Here is a 27,708-nt window from a genome sequence, read left to right as displayed (position 1 = left end):
GAGTGTGGTCAGGCTGAGTCAGAGCCCGTTCCAGGGTGGCTTTCATTAGACTCGTAGTTAACCATGCTCACTCTGTCTGCCAAGTGCACTTCTAGGATTCAGGAGCTCAGGAAAGCTCAGGAGAGCCCAGGGTCACAGCCTTTAGATTCTGTGAGGAGAGACAGACAACAGGTAAACCTACGCTGTGTCAGGGGATGGGTGATACAGTGTTAGGATGGAAAACACAGGGCCTAGTTGGGGCGGGAGAGGGTGTTCTCTGAGGTAGGGAGGGCTCCCTGGTAGCATGACCTTGAGCTGATTCCTGAATGAAGTGGGCCGTGGGGGAGGGCAGAGACCTGCTGGAAGAACTTTCTAGACTGCACAGCACTTGGAGAGCTTCTGAAGCAGGAGAGCTCTTGGCGTGCTTCGGGATCAGCAAGGAGGCCAGTGGGGCCAGAGCGAGGGGAGAGACGAAGGTTGGGGACCAAGGGGCCAAGTTCAGCTGCAGGCCACGGGAAGGACTTTGGCTTCTTTCTGATGAGAGTGCAAGCCACTGGGAGGTTCCTTAGTGACTGACCCCTGTACCACAGCGACAGGGCTCACGCTGGACCCCTCTGTCTTCGGCCAGTGGTGCTCAGCCTGGGCAAGTCAGGTCAGAACTGCTCCTGGGGTAGGGATTCAATAGCACAGAAAGGCCCCACAAATTCTGGAAGAGAGAATGTGTTGTGGCCTGCACACCCAAGCAGCTGGACTCTGGTCCTCTCACTCTGCCTTCTCACCTCAGTCAGCTTCCTTCCTTGGTGAGTGAAAGGTCTTTGAAAGCATAAAGCAGTTTGCCCAAGTAAGAGGCGAGGGTCCGCGGTGTAGGAACGAGCCTGGCCGGGGAGGGGCGCTGCGGGCTCCATAAAGAGCAGGACCAGAGATCACAGGGGACCAGACCCTTGGAGCCACGTCGGATCCTTCTTTCTTCACACTTTACCTACCGCCTCCGGCCCCAGGAACCGTGTGGGAGGTGAGGACCTGTTTGGAGTGAGGTTATTTTATTCTGGGAGCCTGGCTTTGTGGCCAGACCTCGCTTCGCTTGAACCCACTGAGCGTGTGGGATGTTGCCGAGTCCCCGACGGGGCCGTGATTTCAGACCAAGGTGAGGGTGTGGCGCTGCTGTCTGGAAGCCTCTGGAAGGCGGAAGCTGTGACTCAGCACGGCGGGTACCTCCATGCGTCTTAAACCCGCTCTCCGGGGTGTGGCCTGCGCCAGCCGGGGCCTGCATCCCAGACGCTCCCGGGGGCCTGTGTGTGGGGCAAACACTTCATCCCATCGTAAACAAGTGGACTCAAGTTTCTCGGCGTTTGTCCCAGTTGTGAATTCATGTTGCTTTTGGGGTTGCTTTTTGGGGTGTCCCTGTGAGGAGGTGGGTAGCGAGCTGTCAGCTGCCTTTCCTGTTCTGCCCGGACAAGGACCGAGGATGTCTTGGAGAGACTTGGTCACACGGGCCACCAAGGGAGGGCTTCACCCATGTTATCTGCTGGCCTGCCCTTAGTTCCTGCGTGTCCCCCCCGCCATCCCGCCGCAGCTGCTGGAGCTGGTCACGGCAGGAGGAATGGCCTTCGGCCACCAGCGATGTGTAGACTTCCCACAGGAGACCAGTCACCCAGCTGCTTGTCCCCGCACTGCTCTCAAGGGCCAGGCCCCTCTCTCCAAGTGCAAGTAGAGTTGGCGCCCTGACGGCCTGTGCCGAGGGGAGGGCCGGTCATGCGTGCGCGAGAAGTCAGCTGCTCGGCTGTGATGTCTCGTGCTGGGCTCATGGCAGCTCCTGGAACAAATAACCCTCCTCCCAGTGCATAGTGCCACGACACAAATCTCTTTCTCATCAACAGTTCAGTGTGGGTATTACTGGTCAGTGGGGAGCTTAGGCTCCTAATGGTGTGGGCTCGGCCACCCTCTAAGGCCACGGAATCCTCTGCACAGAGTGAGCGGAGAACCCCTGCGTGCTTCTTCTTTTTTTTTTCAATTCCAAACTGAAACATTTAAATTTATTTATTTTTTCAGTGTAACAGTATTCATTGTTTTTGCACAACACCCAGTGCTCCATGCAATACGTGCCCTCCCTATTACCCACCACCTGTTCCCCAACCTCCCACCCCCGACCCTTCAAAACCCTCACGTTGTTTTTCAGAGTCCACAGTCTCTTACGGTTCACCTCCCCTTCCAATTTTTTTTTTTTTTAATAAACATATAATGTATTTTTGTCCCCAGGGGTACAGGTCTGTGAATTACCAGGTTTACACACTTCACAGCACTCACCATAGCACATACCCTCCCCAATGTCCATAACCCCCTCCCCCTCTCCCAACCCCACCTCCCCCCAGCAACCCCCAGTTTGTTTTGTGAGATTAAGAGTCATTTATGGTTTGTCCCCCTGCGTGCTTCTTAAAAGTACCAGCCTGAAGTGACTTTTACCCACATTGCACTGGTGACTGGAGTCGTTACATAGTCATCTCTGGAGGGGTGGGGGCTGGGAAACGAAACGGATGGGGCCGGTTCCAAGCGCTCACACCTCTGGTTGGAAAGTCCTCGCTTCCGGGGGACGGGCAGCCATGTGGTCACATCTGAGTTCCTCTGTGTCTCTCTCTGCGCTTGGGTCTGTCCCTCTCTTCACTTTGTCTCTCTCCATCTCACCTTTCTCTGTGCTTCTGGATCTCACACAGGTCACTCTGGCGGATTTTCCCCCACTGGAGTCCCCAGATGGGTACAGGTGCCTGAGGGAGTCATTTACGCCACGATCACCTTGGGTACTGTTTGTCCCCAGAGCTGGAATGCCAGTGACTGCCTGCTGCCTGGCTCTCAGAGATGGGATGCATGCCCGGGGGTGGGCTCTGACCTCTTCCCAGCCTTGTGCATGGGTCCTGCATGTGCACACGTGTCTTGCCCTTCCAGAAGGAGAGGCTTACTCTGCCTTCCACAGACCTCTGCCGGTGGCATCCGAAGGCGTGATGCCTGCACGGGTGCGGGACCAGAGGGTTGCGTGGTGGTTCTGCCCTCTGTTCCCAAAGGCTACCAGCAGCACATGGGGCGGGGGGGGGGGTGCACCTAGGGATGCAGAAAGGGGATGGAATTACGTGAGCCTCCTGCCTTTCACTCCTCTTCATCCTGGACCCCTGGATGCCACGTATCTGTCCTACTTTCATGGCCCTGCTATGATCGCTCTTAGAGATAAATAAGAAACTGACAGTACCTTTGCCCAAGTGTCCCCAAAGCTGCTCCAGGTGGTTTGAGGTTATGGGATTTGCCATTTCTTCTCAGCTTCCCCACAGCCCCCTGGAGGTGGATGGGCCGGTGTTAGAATTCTCCGCCGATGCCTGGGCCATCCCCAGAAGCACCAACAGTAGGGGGGTGTTTGGCTAACTTCTTCCTGCTAAACTCTGTGACCTCCCTCTATTAATTTTTCTTAGGAAAGGAGGCATCCCGATGATGTTGCCTCGTTCTTCTGATTTCCCTTAGTGAATACATTATACCATATGGACAAGGAGCACTTTCTGTTTTAATAAAACCCCCTGCTCCCAGCACCGGATCGGCTCAGCTCTACTTGAGGTTGTCCTCTCGGCACCGACCCGTCCGCACAGGGAATTTTAACTGTGCCTCGTCCCTCCTCATCTTCCTTTCCGAGCTGTACACCAGCGGTCAGAGCTCCTGGCAATCATGGTGGCTCGGCCTGTCCCGAAGTGCATGCATCCTGCCATCCAGGATGACTGCGAATGGCTGTGGAACGAACATCTGGATGCATGTAAACCCCCTCCCCCACCCCAGTTTCCTAGGATGGACTCCCAGGACTGGGGAGACTGGGTCAAGGGTAGGGGTGTGTTCACAGCTCTCGCAGCCACGCGCTGCCGCCGTGTTTCCTGAGAGGTTCGTGTGCGTTTCCGATACTACGAGCAGCGGGAGAGTTTGGGTCCCCCGTTGGCTACGCCGCTCCTCCCTATCTTTGCTCATTTCATGGGCTTGAGATCAGGAGCTCGTGCAACTTTTCTGTTAAGCTGTGAAGGGGAGTGGCGCCACATTGCTGCGAAAGCTGATACTAAAACATGGGAAGTGTTACTCTTAGAAATAGTGACACACACCTTCCTTGGCCCTGGAGCTAGAATGACCATGGCAGTGGCCTCCTTCTGGTCAAATGTGGTCTGTCTTCCTAGTGCAGAGAGGAGAGGGGCTTCTGCAGAAGGGAAGGCTGAGGGCCCATGGGCTGACTTTTTTCTGAAGGGGCTCGGAGGGGAGGAGAGAGAAGGCGCGTCCACCCTGACTCAAGGGGGTGGAACAGGTCTATGGATGTCACAGGGAAGTAGATGACGGCCCGACTTTCGGTTAGAGCTAGCCGGTCATAGAAGGAGGTAGCCAGTGACCAGGAGGTAGTGAGCTCTCCATCCGGAGGGAATTCAAGCAGAGGCTGGCGCAGCAGCAAGGTTCCCACGGCCAGGATTCCTGCGTTGAGCCAGGGGGTAGACCAGGGATCCCAAGGTTCTCTTTTCTCCATGTCCTGCTTTTTGGGGCTTTACTGATTTACTTTGTTCTTCACCTTGTTTTGGTTGTGGCCCTGAGTAGCGGAACGAGGCCTGGAGAGCAGACCACTGCGGCAGGGTGCCATGGAGGGGTGGGAGGGAAGAGAAACCGAGGCACATGGAGCGTGCACTGGACGGAACACGGTTCACGCCTGGTGGGCTCCGGGATCCTCTTGGACAGAACAAACGCATGGGGTCGGCGGGTTGCTGGAGGTGGAGGAGGGGTCAGAGGTGGAAACCAGCAGAAGCGGCTGTCTGTGCTGGGAGGTGTGCGGGGGCGGGTAGGAGAGCAAGTGGAGTCTGGGGAGGCCGACACTGGGTTGGGAAAAGGGCTGTGACTGTGGGAAGAGGGACAGGCCGCTTTCACCCCAGAGCCCTTTCCTGCTGTGGTTTATCTCACCTGAAGAAACTGCAGCCCCTCCCCAGGGACAAAACCAGGGATGGAGCCAGCCACGCTGTGGAAGGACTACCATGCGCCCAGCTCGGGCTCAGACAGTGGCCCCTTCCTCTGGGCACTCCCCACCCCCGGGAGCCAGCCTCCCCCCACTGCTCAATCCCTCAGGTGATGATACAGAGGCCCCCAGGTGGGACTGGCCTTGTTAAGTGTGGACAGTCGCCTGTGCGCCTCATCGTGTCTGAAATTTCTGTGGAGCCTGGGATGAGATTTGAGGAGGAAAAGGGAAACGCTCCTGGTCGGGGTGATTGTGTCTGTGGCCAGAAGCGGCATCCAAGAAGGTTCACGGAGGAGGCTTGGGGGCCGGGCCTGCCCAGATCTGTGGCTGGTAGCTGTCAGTCTGGTTCAAGGGCACAGAGAGGCAGGGGCCATGTGGCCTGGAGGCCCCTGGCTGCCCCTGTCTCCTGCCCTTCCCCCTAGACCAAGGTCCCCTGCCCGGTGGGGTCCTGACCGCGTGGGTCTTCCTTGCAGAGGACGGAGAGGCGGTGAGCAGCTCCTACGAGTCCTACGATGAAGAGGAAAACAGCAAAGGCAAGTCGGCCCCCTACCAGTGGCCCTCGCCTGAGGCCAGCATCGAGCTGATGCGTGACGCCCGCATCTGTGCCTTCCTGTGGCGTAAGAAGTGGCTGGGGCAGTGGGCCAAGCAGCTCTGCGTCATCAAGGACACCAGGCTCCTGGTAAGTTGGGCTCCTGTCGTGTTCCCGTCTTCTCTCTTTGGGGGGAGTCGGGGAGATGGACCCTGATACCAGGTGGCTGGAGCCTTCTCTATCTGGAGGCTTTCTCCCCTCCCTAACCTGAAACCCTGTGCCAAACATCCTATGGCTGGATGAGTGTGCTGCTTCTTAACTAAGAAAAGTCTCCTGGGTTTTTTTGTTTGTTTGTTTTGTTTTTTTAAATATTTTGTTTATTTATTTGACAGATCACCAGTAGGCAGAGAGGCAGGCAGAGAGAGAGGAAGGGAAGCAGGCTCCCTGCTGAGCAGAGAGCCCGATGCGGGGCTCGATCCCAGGGGCCTGAGACCATGACCTGAGCTGAAGGCAGAGGCTTAACCCACTGAGCCACCCAGGTGTCCCAAAAGTCTCCTGGTTTTCATAGGCTCTTCAGGGGGCTGGGACCACCATCCCCTGCCCCCAGTTCTGTCACATGGATGCGGTGTCTGGGCATCTCGTCCCCTGGTCTGAGGGCTCATTCTTCCTCACATGCCGACCCCTGGCCATTTGGAGGCAGAGCCTGCTGCCTGGTCAGGACTCTCCCGACCCCGGTTCTGGCTGCCACATTCACCTGTCACAATGTTAGAATCAGAGGCGTTGTCTCAGAAGTCATGGTATTTTGAGACACTGATTATAAGTCAAGACCCATAAAGGAATTGGAAGATAGCACTCTGACCACAGCTCTGTTTCCTGTTTTTCTAAATTACAATTCAGCTTTATGTCCTCATTTGAAGAGCCTTGGAGTCATTATGATCACACTTTCTTCCCGGGTCACATCACACTGTGCTCGGCACACACGTTCTTTCTGGGAATCCCGTTCCACAGTCCTGTGACTGCTCCCTTTAGGCCTGTGACAGACAGGGGCAAAGTGTTTTGTCTGGGAGGGGAAGCAAGTCCCTTTCTTTTTTTGCCGCAAATCATTTTCCTAACTAAGCAGCTAATGAGCTTGGGGTTCGTTCCCAACACACCCCTTCCTGGGGGTGGTAAGTGAGAGAGGCGGACAGGTGGGGAAGCGGGAAGAATGAGTTCAGCCCGTGGGTGTGAGAGCGGCGGGCTGCAGGGGATGACTTCCTGCGGCTCGCCGAGGCCTGCAGGGACCTTAGAGCAGCCTGGGTAAGCAGGGTGGGCAGGCATCCCTGGGCAAGCAGGGTGGGCAGGCATCCCTGGGCGACGCTGGCAAGGAGGAGGCATGAGGGACAGGGGACGATCTGCCTGGTCACTCGGACACCGAGGACAAGAGCTACTGATATTGGGGACCACGTTTCTGCCCCTTTGGTTTGGCTGGGGAGAGCCCAGGGCTTGGGGGATCCCGCTGTGCCACTGGCCCCCCTCTGCAGGACCTGGCCAGGCCTGGCGCCCCTGGCAGAGCGGCACAGTGTCTCTCTTCCCTTTTAGTGCTACAAATCCTCCAAGGACCACAGCCCGCAGCTGGACGTGAACTTGCTGGGCAGCAGCGTCATCCACAAGGAGAAGCAAGTGCGGAAGAAGGAGCATAAGCTGAAGATCACGCCCATGAACGCCGACGTGATCGTGCTAGGCCTGCAGAGCAGGGACCAAGCGGAGCAGTGGCTCAGGGTGAGGGTGGCCCCGGGCTGGCGGGGACACATGCCTGCTCCCCTGTGGGGCTCCCGGGTGCTCCTCGTTCTCGCGCCCTGGCTTTTTCTAAAAGGGATGACCCGGCAAGGGCAAAGGATCTCCGGCCCTTCAGACTCTCAGGGCGCCTGTGTCCTCGGTGGTAGCAGTCAGGCTAATGAAAGGGCACAGCACTCTGCTGCTAAGCCTGGCCTTGGACTCTCCCTGAGACTCCTTCGCCCTTTGGCTGCTGGAGAGGCATCACCAGCCTCCTTAGGAAAGGTGACTGGATGGCAGAGTCACTTGTAAAGCACTTACCACGGGCCGTGCACTTGTCGCCAGTGGAACTCACCTGACCACACAGGGGTAGCCTCCCCATGTCAGTATCACCATTTCACAAGGGTGCTGATTAGAGTTCAGAGTTGACCCATCAAGGTCATCTGGAAGGGAGTGGCAGCCTTGGGTTTCAAACCCACGACTGTCAGACGGCAGCCCTGTGTGTCCTACCGTCCCACGTGCAGATGGTCAGGTCGGCCGGCAGGTACACATGTGCCCCATGTTAAAGAGAAGCTTGACCATTCTGCAAGGTACGAGGTTGGCACCAGGAAGGGACCCCCGGCTGCAGAGGGATCTCCAAAGCCAGCAGGACCCCTGGTGAAGCCAGACTGAGCCAGAGAGTTCCCTTCCTTCCTTGGTTCCTGCCACCCCCTCCTCCATCACGGCTCTGGATCTGCTCACTAGCCCTGTCTGCCTGTGTACACACACAAGTACTTGTATGCACTCACACGCACTTGCACTGTAGATGGACACACAGACACCGGCAGGCACTTGTACGTACACACACACCCACACACCCACCCACCCACCCACCCACCCACACCCCGCTCCTGCTCCCAGTTCCCCAGGCTGTTCCTCTGCCGCTCAGACCTTCCTATCCTTCCTCTGACCCCCACCCCCCACCCCGTCTCCCTCCCCGACTCACAAGCCCTCCTCCTGAGACGCCCTGCTGCCGCTTTCAGAAGGTACAGCCCCTGGGCCGCACAGAGGCGCTCTTCCTCCCCGGGTCAGATGAGTGCAGAGGCAGGCCTGGCTGCAAAGGGCCTGACTCCCAGGACCTGCCCCCTCCTGCGGTTTGGCAGGACTGGTGAGCCTGTGTGACAGCTGGCAACCACGGACACGTATCTGTTTTGTTAAACCCACCTACCTTCCCTGGCCTCCGGGTCCCAGCGCTACGTAACCACGCCTGCGCCCACAGGGCAGGACAGGAGGATGGCCGTGGGTGGGAAATGCGGAGTATGGGACAAGGGCCCCCGGAAAAGAAAGCACAGGCAGGACTCTCCCAGAGAAGCCCTCAAGCCTGGATTCCAGGTTTCGTGTGCTTCCCCCACCGAGGGTGTCGGCATTTCCGGGCCCCGGCTGGTGAGGATGCTACCTTCACACGCGAGTCCCCACAGCCACCCCTGGCGCAGGTGTGGCCCCAGGTGGTGACCACAGCTGAGGCCCAGGGTCACGCAGCTGGTGGGCTGACTGTGGTCTTCCCGCAGCACCCGTTGCGTGGTCCAGGGTCCGGACCTGGAGTCCGTCTAAGAAGCGAGACCTGCCCTCTGTTTCCCCATCCCTGTAGCCATTCTTTGCTTCTTTGGCTTTTCTACTTTTGAACTTATTTCCACAAACTGCTCTAAGCAGAGGCTGAAGAAGGAGGGTCTGTGAAAGAGCTCTTGTTGAATCCAGCGGGCTCCGGATGGGCAGTGTGTGTGTGTGGCTGCCCAAGGTGGTTACCCTCTGCCCAGTGTGGCCAGAGCATCTTCTGACCTGTGGGTCCCCAGACCGGCCCCTGGGTGCCGGTGAAAAGGCCCCTCCTGGAGTAGGGTGGGGTGGACTGTGCCAGGCCCCAGGCGGGCCATTGGGGAGGCTCCCCGCAGCAAACTCCACGGCCCCGAAAAGCTGGGGTAGGGGGTTGACTTGAGCAAATGCCGTCCTCATCATACCCACAGCCGAGCAGCCGTCCCCACCCGGGATGAGGGCACGGAGGGACCTCGCAGAGCTGAGGGCTGGCAGCTCCGGCCATCTTCCAGCTTTGCTGGAAGCACCCCCCCCCCCGCCCCGCCCTGCCTACCCCCAGAACACGTGGGGGTCTACAGGAGAGGGGGCCAAGGGAACAAGCCTCCCCCCTGCAGCCTGCCCAGTCCCCGGCCAGGTGCTGCGGTGGGGAGGGAGGGTCGCTGACCTCGGCAAGAGGGCGTCCCCTCTCTCATCTCCACCGCTTGCCTATACCCCGAGGGGCTCTCACAAGGTCTGGCTGTGGTCCAGGCTGAAAGACCTCCGCGATGGCTTCCGTCTCCCTTCAGGTCATCCAGGAGGTGAGTGGCCTGCCTTCAGAAGGAGCGTCCGACGGAAACCAGTACAGCCCAGATGGCCAGCGCCTGAACTGTCAGAAAGTAAGCCTCTCTCCTGCCTGGAAGAAAGTTCAATTCTCTGCCTTCTCTGTAAAAATTAGAAGTACGAGACGGAGATCTTTGCTTTGCACCAGCCCCGTGAGTCAGAGACGTACAAAGCTTGGATGAGGCCAGTAGCGTCGGGCAGAAAAGCTGACTTTGATATTCTCTTGCTTGGGTGCAGGAAGCTTTTTTGAACCGAGGTCAGCGTGCCCTGCATTCGTACACAGGGAAGTTCATGGTAGGAGGCCTTTCTTTCGCACTGACTCCTGGTAAAGCTTCAGGGCTGGGAGAAGTGTCCCCATGTTGATTCCAACCAAAGGGCTCTGTTGCTCATTTGCCTGGAGCTGGGGGGGCCGGGTGCTCGTGGAAGGGACGGCTGTCACCTATGGCTTCACATTCCAGGTCCCAAGTATCTGTAAACAGGTGCTCTGAAGCCTGAGAGTGCACAGAGCAGAGCGTCCCTGGGCCTCACCCTGGGCTCCCCGGCCCCGGCAGGGAAGAAGGCGGAGGGTACACCAAGATGTCTCAAGCTGGGAGTCTGGAAGGCACAGGTCCTCCCTCACACAGAGTTCCCTGGCCAGGTCTAGCCATCCTTGAGCCCCCACCTCAGCCCAGGCCTGTTGGTTGGGAGTCCCTCCGCCTGCTTCCCGGAGGTCTGGACGAGATCGTTTTCTGAGAGAATCTAGGTTGGAACGTTCTGAGTGCTTCACCTTCTAACAGCAGCGTCCACACCCTTTTAGAAACTCCTAAGTCCCTTAGCAGCCCTGGGGTGTAGATGGGGATATTATCCCTATTTAAACACATGCACGGCAGGGCCCAGAAGGGCTTATAAGTGGGGCACCTGGTCTGGATGGAGAGTGCTCCAGCCAGGGCTCCAGTCTCGGTCTGACCCTGTGTAGACAAGCGGGCCTCTCTCGGGAGCCTGACGTGTGCTTCGTGCCATCAGTCCTTGAAAGCCTCCCTCATGCCCGGGTGGTTCCCAGCGCGGCGGTCAGCCCCAGTAGGGATGAGAACCGTAAGCACCCCCTCCCACGGGCTGGCCACAGGGTTGCTCTCCCATCAGGCTGAGCAGGCATCTTGAGAACTTGTGTACTTGATGTGTGGTGGCCCAAAAAAGAGGGTCGTCTCCAGGATGGGGCTGGGAAAGGGAAGGCAAAGGCGGGTCCCCCAGAGAGCCGGAGGGAAGCCTGGCTGACAGGCCGTCAGGGACCCGGACTCTGCGGTGACCCCCGGCCTACATCTGAACGCTCTGAGTTTCCCGTACATTGTGATCCCTGAGGTAACCATTCCCAGACAAGATCACCTACTTGTCTCCCTCTTTTCCGCAGCTAGATACAACGGAGAAGTACCTGTCAGCCCCGGAATACGGAAGCTCCACAGAAGGCCACCCTGAGGTCCCAGAGGCCAAAGATGGTACCAGCGTTTGTGGCCGGCAGCCTCGGCTTGGGCGGGGGGGGTTGGCGTTCCGGGCTGTGAGACGTGGCTGTCCAGCTCAGCCCTAATGGGTTTTAACAGCTGCTTGCAACATGCCTCCAACTTATAAACTGCTTGGAAATAATACAGCTGATAAAGCCAAGAGAAAGGGGGAGATGAGCAAATCAAGGTCAAGTTTTATGAATTGCCGGGGGTAGAATAGTCTTACGTGGCTTCTTGTTTGCTGACCCTGGACCCCGTTGCTTAGGGCCAGTACAGTCAGTGGAGGTGCTCCAGAGCCGACATCGGCTGTGTGGGGCGCCGGGCTGGCTCAGTCGGTTGAGCCTCCAGCTCATGGTCTGGGGTCAGGTCATGACCTCAGGGTCGTGGGACCAAGCCCTGCGTTGTGCTCCCTGCTCAGTGGGAAATCTGCTTGGGATTCTCCCTCTCCCTCTGGCCTTCCAGCCTGTGCTGTTTCGCTTCCCCCCTGCCCATACATCTTTTAAAAAAAAATAGAAATTATCTTTAACAAAAAAACAAAATTATCTTTTTTTTTTTTAAATATTTTATTTATTTGACAGAAATCACAACTAGGCAGAGAGAGAGGAGGGAGCAGGCTCCCTGCCGAGCAGAGAGCCCGATGCGGGGTTCGATCCCAGGACCCTGGGATCACGACCCGAGCCGAAGGCAGAGGCTTTAACCACCACTGAGCCACCCAGGCGCCCCAAAAAACAAAATTATCTTTAACAAACAAACAAAGATGAGTTGGTGTCCCCCTCTCGAGTGTGTGATTCCGGGGATTCCTGGCTCTGTCTGTGGCTCCTGGTCTGGGGAGCTGATGTGTGTGCGTGTGCATGCACGTGTGTGTACACGTGTGTGTGTGCACAACGGGGGGCAGAGGCCACGGGAATGGGCGAGCCGCTCCTGCTTCTCGTCACATTGTGTCAGCGGGCTGTGGGCCCTGGGGACGACGTTTTCTCTCCTCTCGGCAGTCAAGAAGAAGTCTTCTCCTGGCCTCAAGCTGAGCAACCTAATGAATCTGGGCAGGAAGAAATCTACCTCGCTGGAGCCTCCGGACAGGTCCCTCGAGACATCCAGTAAGACCCGCAGCCGCCTGTGGGACCCGCGGGCTTCCCCCCCTCCCCGGGGTGGGAGCCTGGCTCTGGGCAGGTGATTCAGACCGCGCGGGCCTCTAGAGGTGGGAGCTCTCGCTGGAAGCATCTCAGGGAAGGCCGCCCTGCAGCTCCCGCCTCTGTCTGCCGTCCCGGCGGGTGGCTCGTGACGCGCACCAGCCGCGGCCTCGCTGCAGTGCTGGATCCTTGGTGCGCAAGACTGTCCTCCCGGTGCTCCTCCGGCAGCTGTTCGTTTGATCGGTGTTGAAGGAGCACGGCAAGCCGCGCTGGGGAACGGGGACCGGGCAGAGGGGGAGCACAGTCCCGAGAGCCCACAGGCCAAGTGCAGCTTCATGCCCCCAAGCCGCACGCTGTATCATTGCAGTGGCTGTAGGACTCGGGGACGGAAAGACCCTTTCCTGCTCTGAGGTCGGAGGGGGCTTCCTGGACCTGCGCCCCGACAGTTGGGCAGGAGCTGAACGGGCTGACGTGGCGTCCCCGGGCAGCAGCTAGGACTCCGACACGGGGACAGTGAGACCCATTAAGGGGACGACGGAAGCCCACGTTGCTGGTACAGAGGGTGTGTCTGGGTGCTGCTAGGCTCACCGAGGTCATCTCTCCTCCCCTCATTCTGTCTTGAGGAAACGGAGGCCTGTCCCACAAACTATCCGGAGGGAGCCTCTGTCCGGGCTCCCAATCTGGGACTCATTGCTCTGCCTCTTCCTGGGGCCCGAAGGCTGCTACTGTCCTCCTTTTGGCCTTTTCCTTTTCCTCGTAGAACTTGTGTCCCAGCCCTGGGCTCCTTCCCTGAGTCCCAGTCCAGTTCTGGTTTTTGAGACGGGCAGGGTGGGGGGTTGAATGGGAAGTGAGCAGAAGGGACCTCACGTTTGGGGCCCCTTGCTTCTCTGGCCAGGAGACTGGGGTCATGGCCCTGCTCTGCCAGCCCCTGCCTGCCGCCCTGGGGTCTCAGTGAGTCTCTGGGAGATGGAGCTGGGTTATTGCTGGAAGTCTCCAGCAGAGAAGCATGCTCCTGTCCCCTGTGGCTAGGGAAGGGTGACGGAGAACATCGTTACTCTCCTTCCCAAGACTTACCCTCTGTCCTCCCTGCTTTCTTGACTCAGAGTTCTCAGTCCCGGGAACTGTGATGGGCAAGGGAGGCCCTTGCCTGGGTGAGCCAGCATTCCTAGGTCCTGGGCTTGAATTCTCCAGTGCTTGTTCGTGTAGCTCTGAGAAACTCATAATCCCCCCTGTAGGCCCAGCACCGGGTGGGTGGGAACGTGGCCATGCACCGTGACCCATCGCGTGACTTTGAACCCTGGGCCCTGGAGGGGAAGGTGGCAGGTTCCTGCCCTGGAGAAGCTCAGTGTCCGCTGGGGGCAGCTGACCTGGAAGCAGGCCTCACTGCAGGGCTGAAGGAGGGTCAAGCAAAGCTAGCGCATTTGGGAGGAGGAGAGGGAGCCGGGCAAGGGGAAGAGGAATTTGCAGGCTGAGGCCGAGTGGAAGGGCCATCTGTCAGGGGCGCTGAGGAGACTAAAGCTGTAGAGCCCAGCGAGCTGGCGCTGGCGGTGGGACAGTGGTGGGACAGCCTGGGCTGGGGACCTTCCTGCACCTGGCCCAAGTGACCAGGGGTGGGGAGGGCTTCTGCAAGCAGGGTGTGAGGCCGGGGAGCCTGGTCCTGTAGCATACCCAGCCAGCCTGCTCTAGCCGACCGCACACCTCCCTCCCCTCGGGCCGGATGTAGAGCAGAGCTGTGCAGTCCGCTTTCCGGGGGTCTGGCCACGCACACACAGGCAGGGCAAAGACTGGGCTGGATTCCCAGGCTCCTTGAGGTGAGAGAGCTGCTCAGGCAAAGCCTGACGGGTCTGGGAGCAGAGATTCTGGGGGAGACCCTGGGAGGCCCAATGGCAGCCATGGACGCGCGTGTCGCCTCTCTGACAGGTTACCTGAACGTGCTGGTGAACAGCCAGTGGAAGTCACGCTGGTGCTCTGTCAGGGACAGTCACCTGCATTTCTACCAGGACCGGAACCGGAGCAAGGTGGCCCAGCAGCCCCTCAGCCTGGTGGGCTGTGAGGTGGTCCCAGACCCGAGCCCTGACCACCTGTACTCCTTCCGCATCCTCCACCGTGGCGAGGAGGTGGCCAAGCTGGAGGTACCGCTGGCCTGGGGGGGGAGGCCCCGGGCGGCGTAGGGGAGAGGGGTGTGGGGAGGAGGCCAGGGGCGGGGGGCGAGGTCGGGCGCCATCGGTTGTCCAGGCGGCGGGCTGTGCTTCTCGGACCGTCATCCTACCCTCCGAGAGACTGTAGCCCTGCGTGGTTTTTGGGTTTTTTTGTTTGTTTGTTTTTACTCCCTTGCATTTTACTTCTTTGCATTTTTAAAAAAATTTCCATTCCCTTTCTGACCTCAGAGCAGTTGTGTTATAGGAAAAGGACAATGAGCTACTTCCTGCACTGGGGGCAGGAGGAGTATTTATAACTCCCCGAGCTGCTTGAGAAACCTTCTGGGGATTCACAGTGGGTTTGATTTGGTTTGTGTATCACCAGACGGGGCCCTGTACATAGAGACAATTGTTCGGGCTTATCTGGGGGAAGAATGAGGTTTGTGACACAATGAGGTTTCTCCCACTCCCCACCCTCTGTTTGATGTGATGTTACATTGACGTAAATAAGAGGTGACCTAATGCCTTGCTTTGAGCTGGGGCAGGCCTGAGCCAGAGTTCTAGACACACAGGGAAGCTCCCTCTTGGGCTCACCCCTGTTCACCTGGTCCTTTCTCTGGGGTCTTACTCCAAATTGTGCTCCAATACTGCCCTCTGGTGGCTAAAAGCTCCACATCCCAGTTGCTTCCTGGAGGAGAACCCCGGGGACGAGCTTGATAGCCCTCCACCCATCCAGCCGTCCTGTTGCCGGCTACCGACCCAGTACGATACTGTGGTACAGGAGACAGATGTGCAGCCACTGGACTTGGCTTCTAGAGAGAGTGTGATATGCTACTCAGCGAATCACCCGGTGGGTGACTTAGTTACGGCTGCTGGAAAGCTGTGGGGTGGGTGCTGTGGACTGCAGGAAAGCCCCACGAGCCGCGGGCAGGGCCAGGGGGTGTCTGCGAGGAGGCTGGCAGGGTCAGTCCTCAGAGCAAGGGGGCACCCTGGAGGGCTTCAGGGGATGGTGGCATGCTGAGCTTGGGATCGCGAGAGGCGTCCTCCAGCTGTAGGGCAGGGGAAGAGATGGAAGGGTGACCAGAAGGGACACACTGAGACCGGTAAGGGAGCCACCACAGCTTCCCAGAGCAGAGAGGGTGGTGGCTGGAGCTAAGGGTGCCCACGCAAAGCTAATGGAAATGCCCACTGGAAAGGGAAGGGCAGACGAAAAGCAGCTCGATGTCCAGCCCTGCTCCCAGCAGCCTCTCTGACGAGGAACACGAGGGATCAGCTGTTCAGCTGAGTCGTGTCATGCCAGTAGGGCGGCTCCTGGTCGTCGTGCAAGTAAACCTGAAGTCTTTATAGGATTCCCAGTGTGTTCTCATTAAGAAGGCAAGAAACCGTGTTGGTGTTTTAATAGCTCCCCAGCGTGTGTGTTTGCTTCGACCGCACAGTCGGCTCCAGCTTCCCCGGGATTTACCTCGCTGTTTATGAGAGCCGGCCGAGCTGGTGTCGGGTGTTGAACATGCCCTTTATCCTGACACTGACTTTACTGAAACTGTCAACACAAACGAATTTGAATTTTGTTATTTCTTAGGGATCTGGTCTTGTATTTACAGATTAGGGTGATTAGACTGCCTCGTGGTAGTTTATAAAATAGAGGTGTCACTCTCCAATGCCTGCTCGTGGGGCTCATTAGCCTTCCAGACCCACAACGTCTATGAATCACGGTTGGTCCTTGGATAGATGTCCACAGTGTCACCGAGGGGGGCGCTGTGCTATCCCTGGTAGCAGGAAATGTTTGGTGGCACAGGGACGAGATAAGCTAGTGACAGTGAGGCCTGGGCACCAGCGTGGGGGCGCTGCTGGCCTGCCCAGGAGGAATGGGCACCAGACGGCACTCTCCGGCTCTGCTCACCTCGTCCCTCTCGGTCTCCTCCAGGCCAAGTCTTCTGAGGAAATGGGCCACTGGCTGGGCCTCCTGCTCTCAGAGTCAGGCTCCAAGACAGACCCGGAAGAATTCACCTACGACTACGTGGATGCCGACAGGGTGTCCTGTATCGTGAGTGCGGCCAAAACCTCTCTGCTGTGAGTGTTCAGGGGCTCTGTGGCATCGCACCCTCCCTTCCCAGCCACGCTTCCCGACATGGGCCCAGGCTGACGCCACCCCCCCCCCCCCTCCGTGGCCTGTTCTGTTGGGCAGGGTGGCAGCTGAGAACCCAACCCAGGATCAGCCCTGTTCTATCCGGGAGTGGGAAATGGGGCCCGGGAACAGTGAGGAGCTGAGCCAGGCCTGGGGTAGGGCAGGGTAGGGGGACACAGCCCCTTCGGCCTGCTTGGACGCTCTCCAGCTTCTTATGGCAGGTTGGTGCCACTCCTGACCATCCCCTTTCTTTGCTGCCGATGGAGCACTTTCTCCTGGCTCCCCTCCGAAGTCCTGACCCACTCTGAAATAAGCAGGGTCAGTACTTCTGCTCTCCAGGCAAGCAGACGGGGCTCTGGGAGAAGCGCTCCTGGATCAGGGTGGTTTGGGGAGCTCACGGAAGCTGGCCGAGCTGCCGCAGTGGGATTGGTTTTCCTGTGTCCAAAGACGGGGATGTGGCTGGGCTGCCCAAGGGCATCGTGATAATGGAGACATGAGAAAGGATTTCATGGTTGGAAGAAGGTCCTAAAAAGGAGGCGTCTGGGCGAGAAGGCAGTAGGATCTAGAGAAGAGAGCTATGGGGGCAAGGGAAGTTTGTTTTCCTGGAAGAGAAATTCAGAACGGGATGTTCCAGTAAGAAGCCCTGGGAAGAGAGGGAGGAGATATCCCTAAACACAGGAGTTGAAATCGAGGTCGATGCCAGTGCCCAAGTCCCCTGCACGCCTGCGGCTCCTGCCACACCTCAGGTTGTCACGAGTCCTTTGAGACTGGTGGCTTTCACCACCCTCTCATCAACCCCCTCTCGCTGTGTCTCGCCGGGGCTTCCAGACTGATGCAGAGAAAGTTCTCAGAGCCGAACACTTACATCGACGGCCTGCCCAGACAGGACCATCAGGAGATGCTGTACGATGATGTGGAGACGTCAGAGCTAATGGCTGTGGTAAGGACCCAGGCTGGGCAGCGATCTGGGCTGTCCTATTTATCCTCCTCTCGCCAAACCTTGATGCCAGAGACCAGCAGATTGTCCCTAAGACGGGCGGATTCCAAGTCCCCTGCACGGTGAAGGAACCTAGTGCAATGAGGCCATCTTGTGTGCGGTGCACCTGGCCCGGGGGACCCCCCCTGGGCAGTGTGAGGGTGGGAGGTGTCGGGATCCGGACGAGCGACACCGTTAACCCGTGAGGCCCACACTGATGGTGAGCGATCATAGTGATGGCCGGTTCCGTTTCCTGGACACCGAACCCTATGCTATAGCGAGGGCTTCTGTGGATTGTCCCATTTAATCCTAACCGTCCCCATAAGGATGTGCACTGGTCTCGTCTCTACAGATCAAGAAATGAGATTCAGGAACAATAAATACGATGTCCTGGGCCTCCCACCTCCTGGATAGTAAACCCAGGACTTGAACCCTGGCCTTTTCAGTCCAGCTCAGTAGAAGCTTCCCCAGGAGGCGGGTCCCTGTGAACCCCAACAATGGGGCAGGGACAAGAGGCAGGTCTGGCGCCCCCTCCACAGCGCAGGGGGCGGAGGCGATAGAGACAGCCCCCCGACTCTCCTCTGCAGGTGGAAACGCCAGAGGAAGCTGCCCCTGGGACAGATGCTCTGAGCGAGTCCCCGCCCGACCGAGTCTACCTGGACCTCACACCTGTCAAGTCCTTTCTGCACAGTTCCAGTGGGGCACAGTCTCGGGCCCAGTCCCCACCACCACCCCAGCCGGACCCCCCTGCTGAGACTCTCCCTGCAGACCCAGGCCCTGCCCCTGAAGAGCCCCTGGTAGAGTCTCCAGAGAACCCCGAGCTGCAGGTAAGGCTTCCCCGCCACCCTCCGCAGGAAAGCCGGCCTCACCTTCGTGACGCCTGGACTGGCTGAGCCGCGTTTGTTTCCCCCAAAGCAGACTCCGCGGCAGGAGAGTCCAGAGCCCGAGGAGCCTTCCCCGAGGACCACGACAGTCAAAATCCAGACTGAGCAGCAGAAAATCTCCTTCCCGTCGAGCTGCCCCGACACAGCGGCCGTCACCGCAGCCGGAGCCAGCCCGCCTGTGAAGGAGAGGTTGAGGGTGGCCAGCGCAGGTGCTGAGCTAGATAAGAGTTGCATGTTCTGGAAACGGCTTGGAAGTTAGTCCAGTTCCCGCCCTCTCAGGCGCAGAAGTAGAGGTGGAGGGAGTTGAAGGGACTTGCTCAAGGTCACACAGCAAAGAAAGTGTGGGCCCGGTTTCCTCATCCGTCCCTGCCAGGCTGGCCTGGTGCTCAGCTCTGAGCCACTGCCAAGAGGCTCCGGTTGTGTCTGAGCCTGCGGGGGTGGGGGGAAGGAGGAGGGAGTGGAATGGCCTTCGTGTCCCAGCCTGGCTGACCTGGGGCGACTTACTCCTCTCTGGGTCCGTAGAGATCAAACTTGGCAAGAATAGGACAGAAGCGGAGGTGAAGCGGTACACAGAGGAGAAGGAGAGGCTGGAGAAGAAGAAGGAAGAAATCCGGGGGCACCTGGCTCAGCTCCGGAAAGAGAAACGGGAGCTGAGGGAGACCGTGTTAAAATGCACAGGTGAGGGACCTCCCAGGTGGGGAGCTCAGGCAGAGGGTTTGGGCTCTCCGCGGGAAGAAACCGGATCTGTGCCCCTGCGGGCGGCCCATGAGCCTTGGCCCCATCTGCCTGCAGTGCAGGGCGGCGGCGGGGTGGGGGGAGCTCCCCTGCCCTGTCCTCCCCCACGTCCTGTCTGAAAAGCGGCTGTTCTGTACAGAGACCCTCTGACCTGTTCTCAGCAGGACGGTAGATGGCGGACAAAACCGGTTAGAGGAGAAAGTCTCTAAAAATCACACGTGTAGACTCCACTGTTTTATTTTCACCTAAACATATTCCATCTTCGAACGTGGTACCGAGGCCTTTGCCTGAGACACAGGCCACCTGCCGGCCAGCCCGGGTCCCCTTTCCTGACACGTGCAAAGAAGTCCGAGTCCTTGTAGCTCATCTTCCAATCCTTCCCCTGTCACCCAGCAGCCATCTCCTGGAAGAAACTTACTTCTTAGGGGGCCCCCCTGAAACACCTGCCCCATTTTCACAGAGTCCGTCTCGCATTGCAGAGTCACACCCACAAGCGCAAGCGTGGGAAACAGGTGTGGGGACAAACCCCTGCTGATTCTCGGGAAGCCGCGAACATGACTGTGCCCCTCACCTTCCTCCAGCAGAGTCACCTGCTTTCTTTGGCCTAGAACAGCTTTATTGAGCTACAAGTCACAGATCAAATGGCTGCCCCGTCTACGTTGTACGATGCCATGGTTTTTAGAATCTTCCCGGCTCTGTGCCACCGGCACCAGACACCCTCAGAGCATCTCACCGCCCATACTCATTAGCGGTCACTCCCATTCCCCCATCCCGTTCCCTAGGCGACCACTAATCTGCTTTCTGATGGGAGCTGGGTTTCATTTCTGCCCAGCCGAGACTGCAGAGCTGGGACACGTGCTCACAAGCATGACCAGAGGCTCATCCGCGATGTTCCTTGCAAACCTGGAGCGGGACCTGGGTGGTGACGCGGGACTGGGGATCTCCGGCCCTTTCCCTTCCATATGGATTCTCTGGGCAGGAGAGGAGAAAACTTCCACTAGAGTTCATTCTCCTGGCAAAGCACCCCGGAAATCCTAAGCTAATAACTTGCCAGAGCAAAAGAAAGTAATTCTCAAAGTATGGATACTGACCATGAAAATAGGACCCCAGTTCCCAAACCATCAATGACATCTCAGTTTGTTCTCCATGAAGTGTTCTTGACCATCGGGCCCTGTGCCTGCTTCTCCTATGACGGGGGCTGACAGGTGAGGGCTCACCCTCGGCTTGGAAAGAGGGCGTACGTCATCGCAGTGGCTGCTGGCCCGGAGCTCACGGCTAGGGGAAACCACGGTGCCATGCGGCTCTGCTCTCGTTTCCTGAGCCATCAGTTCCGGTACTCCAGTACCAACCTGAGAACTGCAGCGTGAGAGTAAAACAGGACTGAGGAAATGCCAGGACTGAGGACCACCACTTCTGGTCAGCTGAGAGGAGGAGCCTAGAGTGCCGGAAGGATTGCGGGGACTCAGTGGGGCAGGTGGAAACAGCATAGCCAAGGGTCACTAATAAAGCTGCTTTCTCCCTGGGGGTTGCTGCAACAATAGCAGCTATCAAAACCACAGAGAGCCCTGAAGAACCTACCAGAAGGTTTCATACCTCAGACCCATGCCCTCTGGTGAAGGCAGAGCTCTCTTCCCCCAGAATGTGCTCCAGCCTTTGCAGAATGCTAACACAAGACCCAGCTCTGAGTGTGGGGGAGCCAGAGCTGTGGTCCACCCCCAGCTGGGGTGTCATAGCCTGCAGCCAGCTGAATTCCCCCACAGACAAGGGTGCCCTGGCCAGCCTGGAGCAGAGGCTGAAGGAGATCGACGAGGAGTGCCGGGTGGAGGAGAGAAGGCGTGTGGATCTCGAGCTCAACATCGTGGAGGTGAAGGACAACCTGAAGAAGGCAGAGGCCGGGCCTGTGACGCTGGGCACCACTGTGGACACCACACACCTGGAGAATGTGAGCCCCCGGGTAAGTGGCGGGGGTCGGGGTGCCTCTGTGCCCTCTGCAGCGCCGCCTGGAGTGGGGCTGGGGGGACGGGGTCCCATGACCGGTCCTCCGCTCAGGCCTTGCTCTCCTTTTATCGCTGCAGCCCAAAGCCGCCACCCCCACCCCTGCCCCAGACTGTACCCCCGTCAACTCGGCAACAGCCCTCAAGAACAGGCCTCTTTCGGTCATGGTCACGGGCAAAGGCACCGTCCTCCAGAAAGCCAAGGTAAGCAGTTGCACCCAGCCTCCTTCAGGGCCACCAGGCAAAACTGTCGCTAAGGTGGGGCCCCCTCTTCTGGCGGAGGTAGCACTCCCCTGCTTCCGGCACCAGCTCTGAGAGGGCTCTGACCAACCAGAGAGGCGTGGGCCCAGGTTCAAGCGTTCTTACCAGTCAGCCCGAGGACACTTGATCCTGCAACCATCCCCCACTCAAATATCTGCAGAGGCCCGGGTGATTCCCTAAGTTTAGAGACAGGCTGTGACTGGCCAGTTTTCAAATAAAAAAGTCAGTGATTCTGAAGGCCTTCTGCCATTAAAAGAAACAGATTCAGAGAGGTGATGGGATTTGCCTCAAGCCCCCCAGCCAAATGGTGGTGAAGGCTTGGTAAGGTGTGAACAAGGACAGAAGGCCTTCCTGGGTTCCCCCTGGGGAATAGATGGAAAGTGTTGTTGATCTTTTCCTCGTTTGCACTGTAAAGAACGTGCCGAGGGCAGCCTTTGTTCCGGGGAAACTCTGCTCCTGGTTTCTGTCCTGCCTGCTGGAGAGAGTCTGAAGGCCCCGCACCAAGCACTGGCTGCTAAGCCCAGGCGAGCCTGTGAGCCGCTGCCCCCTCGCTGCTGTGGCCCATGCGGCAGAGCAGTCCCAGCAAGCTCTGCTGGGCCACGGCCTCCGAATCCTCTTAGCAGGTGCCCCAGATCGGAAATAGACAAGGGTTGAAACGTAACTGCCACCTCTATTCTGAAATGCTCCTACGCTTCAGAAAAATATTTCTCCTTAACGCTGTTTCTATGTAGATGGAGGTTGCTACAGAGGAAAACTAACTTTCTTCTTTTGGGGGGGTGGGTTTGCTGGTATTTCAATGGCACTCTAGGAATGGGAGAAGAAAGGAACAAGTTAGGAAACAAGCTTCATCGAAAGACTCTCCCGCCATCACGGACCTTGGTGACAATCCTGCTTCATTAAAGTCTTCATGAGAGCAGCGACTCTGTCCTGAAGAAGGAGGGACTGTGGTCCTCTGGGCAGAGAGCATGGCTCAGAGGAGGTTCTGTCTGTTTTCAGAGCCAAAGGAAATAATACAAGAACAAAATAGAGGGCTTCTCTGGGGACCTAACTGCTACTGGATAGAAACAAGACATTGCTGTATTTAGGGGTCTTCTGTGTTTTTTCTTTGACATTTCATCATCTGCATTATCAAGATTTTTAAGTAGGGAGAAGCATCTGATGGTGGGACTTTGGTGGAAAAGCAAAATTAAGGCAGCAGGACCCTGTTCCACTGGTCGTGCAGCTTGGGTGACCGAGGAGACCACAACTCCTGCCATCTCTCGTCCAAGCTTCCACTTCTCTCCAACATGAGCAGGTCCGACTCTGTCTTCTGTGGTTTTAAACAGCATCACGACCACCTGTGTGAAACCATCCATGACATGCATCTTGAGAAACAGTAACGGGGAGAGTATTTGGGACCAAGATGAGGTGCTGTCCCCACTAAATTAAGGACTTTTTTTCAGCCTAAAGCAGGCCTGATCAATTGCTTTTAAATAAAATTTCAAATGATACTGTATTATATAGGGGGGAAATCCTGTAACTTAGAACAGCAAAAAGTTTCTTTTTCAGATTTAGAAGGATCTTTTTGAGGTCTGATTTTTTACATTACTGTAGGAGGAAAGATCACTCGGTGTTTACAGATGCAGTCCTGTGGCCCGGCCATTTCTTGGAGAGAAGTTCTTTTAAGTTCTGCTTAATGTCCAGGCGCCTTCCAAGAAAAACATGGTGAATTGTTTCAGGTTGACACTGTCCTCCTCCTAGAATAGGCAGTGCTGTTCTTTGTGTCTTTTCTTCTGATGCAGTGTTTTGTTTGTTTTTAACACTGATTGAAACATTTCATCTGCCGTTCCTGCCTCGTTTCTGGGGGTTGTCAATCAGTATTCTCTAACACTGGCTCCTGAGAACTAAAGGTCTCTAGATTTCTGTTGTCTTCCTAATCCCAGGGCATTTATTTCCTTTGTCATACACACTTGGTGTCCTTTACCAAGTGGTGAGTTCGATTTTTTTTTTTTTTTAATAAAATGTTACCTGTATTTTTGGGGTTTTCTTGTAGTTCTTGGAATGGCTTGGGGCAGTGCCTGGTAGACCTGGACCTTAAGGGGGAAACACGCTGAAGTTCAAAACATGTGCAGTAAAAACTAGTAGAACTGCAAGGTGTGATCTCAGCAGGAGACGTTAAGCCTCCTTAACTCACGCCCCAGAGGTAAGCCTGGAAGAGGATTTCCCCAGGATAACACCAAGGAAACACCTGTGATCAGTTTCTGCAGATAAGTGGCTGGAACCTGGCCCTCCTAGAAGTGAAACACACCCCTATATAATTGTTGGGGGAAAATGTACCAATACTTGGAAGGTTGCCTAAGGAATAATTAAAGTTTCGTGCATGAATGTTACTTAAAACAAGACAAAATCTGGCTCATTGAAATGACTGAAACAATAAAGAGACAACCTGAGGCAAAATTAAATAGAATTTTTAAAAACTGCCTTTAGTTTGAAGAATATGCATTTTCCATTTTATAAAGTTAGCATAGTCCTGGTACCAGATATCCAGCACAAATCACAGAAGAAAAACCAGATCTCATTTTCTGAACAAAGATGAAAAATACCTGAATATTGGCAAGCAACGTTCGATAGCGTTTAAAGAACCGTGCGTCATGACCACAGCACGTTTATCCAAGGAAGCAAAGGTGATTCAAGAACTGAAAATATACTAATGGGCCATTTATGATATGATCAGATTAAATGTAAAAAAGATCATCTCAACGCTCCTAATAAAGTATTCCTTTTTTTTTTTTTTTTTAAGATTTTATTTATTTATTTGACAGACAGAGAGAGACTACAAGTAGGCAGAGAGGCAGGCAGAGAGAGGAGGAAGCAGACTCCCCGCCGAGCAGAGAACCCGATGCGGGGCTTGATCCCAGGACCCTGGGATCATGACCTGAGCCGAAGGCAGAGGCTTAACCCACTGAGCCACCCAGGCGCCCCCCTAATAAAGTATTCCTAACCTGATAAAGTAATCCACAGAAAGTAACATAGAATGATGGAAGATCCCTTCAGGTCCAGAAATAGACACAGAGGTTTTAAAAACATGACTCCAGAGGTCCTAGACAAAACTACTCATATAAACATCAAAAGGAAGGGATGAGTCTGATTATAAATATCTTTCTAGAAAAGAGAATTAACTCGTCCAGCAAGTTGGCTGGAATCGGGATCATGCAGAAAACAAAAGATTGATGATCTGCACTGTTTAAATTTTTCCAAGGAAAACCTACTTCTATGTACTTAAAGGCCAGTTTCTTTTAAAAGAAAGGAATTCCCTCCACCACTACTGGGGCACGGAGAGGGTTGAACTATTCAGTGACACCTTCCCTAGAAAAGATTAAAAAAAAAAAAAAAGGCTCGAGGGCTGGGACCCAAAACTAGAAATAGTCTTTAATGTGTAAGCCCAGAGCCCATTGTTTTTTTTTTTTTTCCTTAAGCTGAAGCACTTCAAATGGGATAGCCAAACATCAGCCCTGACCTGGACAAAGAGCTCACACTATAAAATGATGAACCTGCTGTCAGTTAGAAGACGGCTGGTTCATGTAAGTTCTTTGACATCACCTCTCAGCACCTGCCAAGTGGACACGTGACCCTGCCCTGATGCCGCTGCTACCACAGCAAAGGTAATAATGGGAGTGAAAATGACCTTTCCTTTGTGATGTCTAACAATACCATCTGATGGATGACCTCTCCCTGCACTTTAAATCAAAGTAGCCTTGAACATTTGCATGCAAAACAGTTACATTATTAACATTAAAAAGAAAAGTCAGGACAAAGTGTCTGGACTTAGGTCCCAGCTCTGCAAAGCTTTCTACTGAAAATCCAAATCCCAACCACACAACCAAGGGGAAGAAGTATTTCCTGAAGACTGCAGGGCTGAGTACCTAGTTGGCCAGAAACATAGGCCAGCGGCGCCTTCTTGCCACTCGGGATCCATTAAACAACCAACATCGATAACCAACATCGTTTCTCGAAACAGTCCTTTCAAAACTGGACATGGAAAGCAAAACACCTAAACAGCATAAGTTTGATGCCTCAAAAAGCCCATCCCATACCCTCTAAGTTTCTTTAGGTCATATTTGTTAAGAATTCCACTCCTCCTTGTCCTACTAGAAAGGACAAGCAACACGCACTGCACAATTAGCCCCCGTTAAGTAACCTCCCAAGGAAGCCCCTCCAAGGGAAAGTCGCTCAGGCCCGGCGCCAACGTCACCCGGCCCCTGGAGACCAGAGTGGTCTGCACGCTTAGCCCCTCCCCCATAGTCAAACAAGCTGGTTCGTGGTCACGTTTCAGTCTAGAGTCTTTCTAGGTCTTTGCCACACACAGATCCGGTCACAAATGCCACTCCAGCCCCTTCTCCAACCTAAAGCAAATGCACTTGGACATCTCTGGGAAAAGATGTGTGAAAAGGTAACAGTTTTTCAGTCTCCAAATGCCATGGCTTCGGTGGTCCCAAGGACACTGCAGCGCAGGCCTCCTCCTGAGCGGTACCATCTCAATAACATTGTTTAGCGTTTGTTGTGGGCAAAGGGAGCTTCAAACAGGACATTGACCTTCTCCAAGCTCCTTTGTTTCTCCTCAGGGGGAAGCTGGCAGAGGACACCAGGGCACACCCAGGGACGGAAAGTCAGTATTTACTCACACATCAAGACGCTTCAACAGCTGCGGTAGTGGCCCAACTGGCTGCGTATCCCTGCGCAGCACAGTCCGCAGGCGGGACAACTCTTCCTGGGGCTGAGGGACATGGGCGGGAGGGTTCCCCGTGGAGCTGGAGGCAGATGCTCTGAGGACCCCAGGAGACGGGCAGCCGCAGTTGGGCTCTCAGCGCCCGGGACGCCCTGGCATTCTGGGTGGTTGCTGGGAGGGGTCGGGCTGCTGCCCTTCTGCAGGCTCTGGGTGGGGGCCTTGTGCCTTGGGGGCATCTCCTCGCAAGGACCCTGGGAGAGAGGTGAACCTTGAGGACAGGAGGAGTGTCTGAGTCCTCTTCTCCCCAGCCAGCAGCCTGTGGGCCCCGGCGCGTGTCTCTCTTCCTCCGCAGCCCAAGCACCAGGGCCAGACCAGAGAGGCCCTAGCTGACGGCCCTTCAGGTCTGCTCCCCGGCCTCAGGCTACCTGAGCCTGAGGCTCCAAGGGGCATCTGCTGCTGGTCGCTGGCTCCTCTAACTTGAAATTCAAGTGCAGGAGCCCCAGTGGGCTTGTAATGCTGCCCAGCGTAGCTGGCTGGCCTGTCCAGACCGCTCTCCTAGACCGTGACTGTGCTCTGCTCCAACCCCCAGTGCCTCCCCAGTCCTCCCTCGGTGGACGGCCATTCCTCCCGGTTCCCCGAGCGGAGAGTAATGCTCGAGAATGACCTCCCACTGGCCTCCCCTGATCTGTGCCCATGTCCTGCCTTCCAGCCCCTTGGCCTCCACCGTGCTCCCAACCCGGCCTCCCTGGACACCCTCCTCCCAGCCACTGTTTTCTCGATTGGGCCTGGCGCCGACACGCCGTGAGCTGTGCTTGTTCACTGCCCGTCTCTCCACCAGCACGGGAGCTCCAGGAAGGCCGAGCTGCTCACTCTCCACCGCTACGTCCCTGCACCAGGAACGGCGCCTGGGAGGCCGGTGGCCCCCACCGCATGTTTCGTGCGAGAAGGAACAAACCATTGCAGGAGGCCCCCCACTGAGCCAGCGCCCTCGCCCCTGATTCCGCTGAGTCCCAAGGGCCCAGCAGGGCTCAAGTGACCCCCCACCCAGCACCCACAGGCAGCGCGAGCGCCGCACTTACGGTTCCCGCAGTGAGGGCCCTGCCAGCCGTCCCGGCACTCACAGCGGTAGCTCCCGTTGCGCAGGATGCAGGTGCCCTCGTGCAGGCAGGGGCTGGGCTTGCACAGGCTGACCGGCCGCTTGGCTTCTGCAAGGGAGAACATGCCCAGCGGGCCCAGCCTGGGTCAGCCCCAAGGACCCCCTCCTCTCAGGAAGCCCAGGTCGGAGGTGAGGCCACGCATCTCCGTGTTTCTGTGGGCCCTTACGCAGCAGGGCGGAGGTCAACACAGGGTGGGGGGCCCACACGGCGCTGCTGGTCAGAGACCCAACCTCCACCAGCTCTCCCGCCGCACACAGGGACTCTCCCTCTCACGTGTGCTGGGCACGCAGCGGTGTTTACTGGGACGGATACACTTTTAAAAAGGCACGAAGGAGGTCACTGGCCAAACGATGCCCTGGAGCCGGGCTGTCCTGACTGTGTATGTTCCTAGCTCTGTCGTTCACTACAGGTCGGAGTCAACCCGGGTCCTTAGATTCCTGGGGGAATCTGTAGGTACTCAAACGAGGTCTTTTTTTTTTTTTAA

The 27,708-nt window shown here is 56.6% G+C and overlaps 2 protein-coding genes across 5 annotated transcripts in view; one reads left to right on the top strand and one right to left on the bottom strand.

Annotated features, from left to right (window-relative positions):
• Positions 1-24,139, top strand: part of AFAP1L2 (actin filament associated protein 1 like 2) — a 99,605-nt gene extending 75,466 nt beyond the window's left edge. For 3 of the 4 annotated variants that reach the window (XM_046027196.1, XM_046027195.1, XM_046027198.1), the window contains 15 exons: positions 2,688-2,771; positions 5,458-5,663; positions 7,092-7,271; positions 9,617-9,706; positions 11,035-11,119; positions 12,112-12,216; positions 14,170-14,381; positions 16,312-16,457; positions 17,341-17,452; positions 18,076-18,315; positions 18,404-18,581; positions 18,895-19,050; positions 20,868-21,061; positions 21,183-21,305; positions 22,171-24,139. In XM_046027196.1, the coding sequence (XP_045883152.1) occupies positions 2,688-2,771; positions 5,458-5,663; positions 7,092-7,271; positions 9,617-9,706; positions 11,035-11,119; positions 12,112-12,216; positions 14,170-14,381; positions 16,312-16,457; positions 17,341-17,452; positions 18,076-18,315; positions 18,404-18,581; positions 18,895-19,050; positions 20,868-21,061; positions 21,183-21,305; positions 22,171-22,197 (2,138 nt within the window). In that variant the 3' untranslated portion in view covers positions 22,198-24,139. The remainder of the gene's footprint in view (positions 1-2,687; positions 2,772-5,457; positions 5,664-7,091; positions 7,272-9,616; positions 9,707-11,034; positions 11,120-12,111; positions 12,217-14,169; positions 14,382-16,311; positions 16,458-17,340; positions 17,453-18,075; positions 18,316-18,403; positions 18,582-18,894; positions 19,051-20,867; positions 21,062-21,182; positions 21,306-22,170) is intronic. The other variant, XM_046027197.1, reaches the window with a different exon arrangement.
• Positions 24,140-24,321: 182 nt separating this feature from the next.
• The window catches only part of VWA2 (von Willebrand factor A domain containing 2), a 46,072-nt gene continuing 42,685 nt past the window's right edge, over positions 24,322-27,708 (bottom strand). The window contains exons 13-14 of the mRNA XM_046027232.1: positions 27,147-27,272; positions 24,322-26,318 (exon numbers count right to left, since the gene is read on the bottom strand). Coding sequence (XP_045883188.1) covers positions 26,203-26,318; positions 27,147-27,272 — 242 coding nt within the window. The 3' untranslated portion in view covers positions 24,322-26,202. The remainder of the gene's footprint in view (positions 26,319-27,146; positions 27,273-27,708) is intronic.

This window comes from Meles meles, chromosome 13 (assembly GCF_922984935.1).
Source record: "Meles meles chromosome 13, mMelMel3.1 paternal haplotype, whole genome shotgun sequence".
Lineage (NCBI taxonomy): Eukaryota > Metazoa > Chordata > Mammalia > Carnivora > Mustelidae > Meles > Meles meles.
This window is presented reverse-complemented; position numbering and strand designations above follow the sequence as displayed.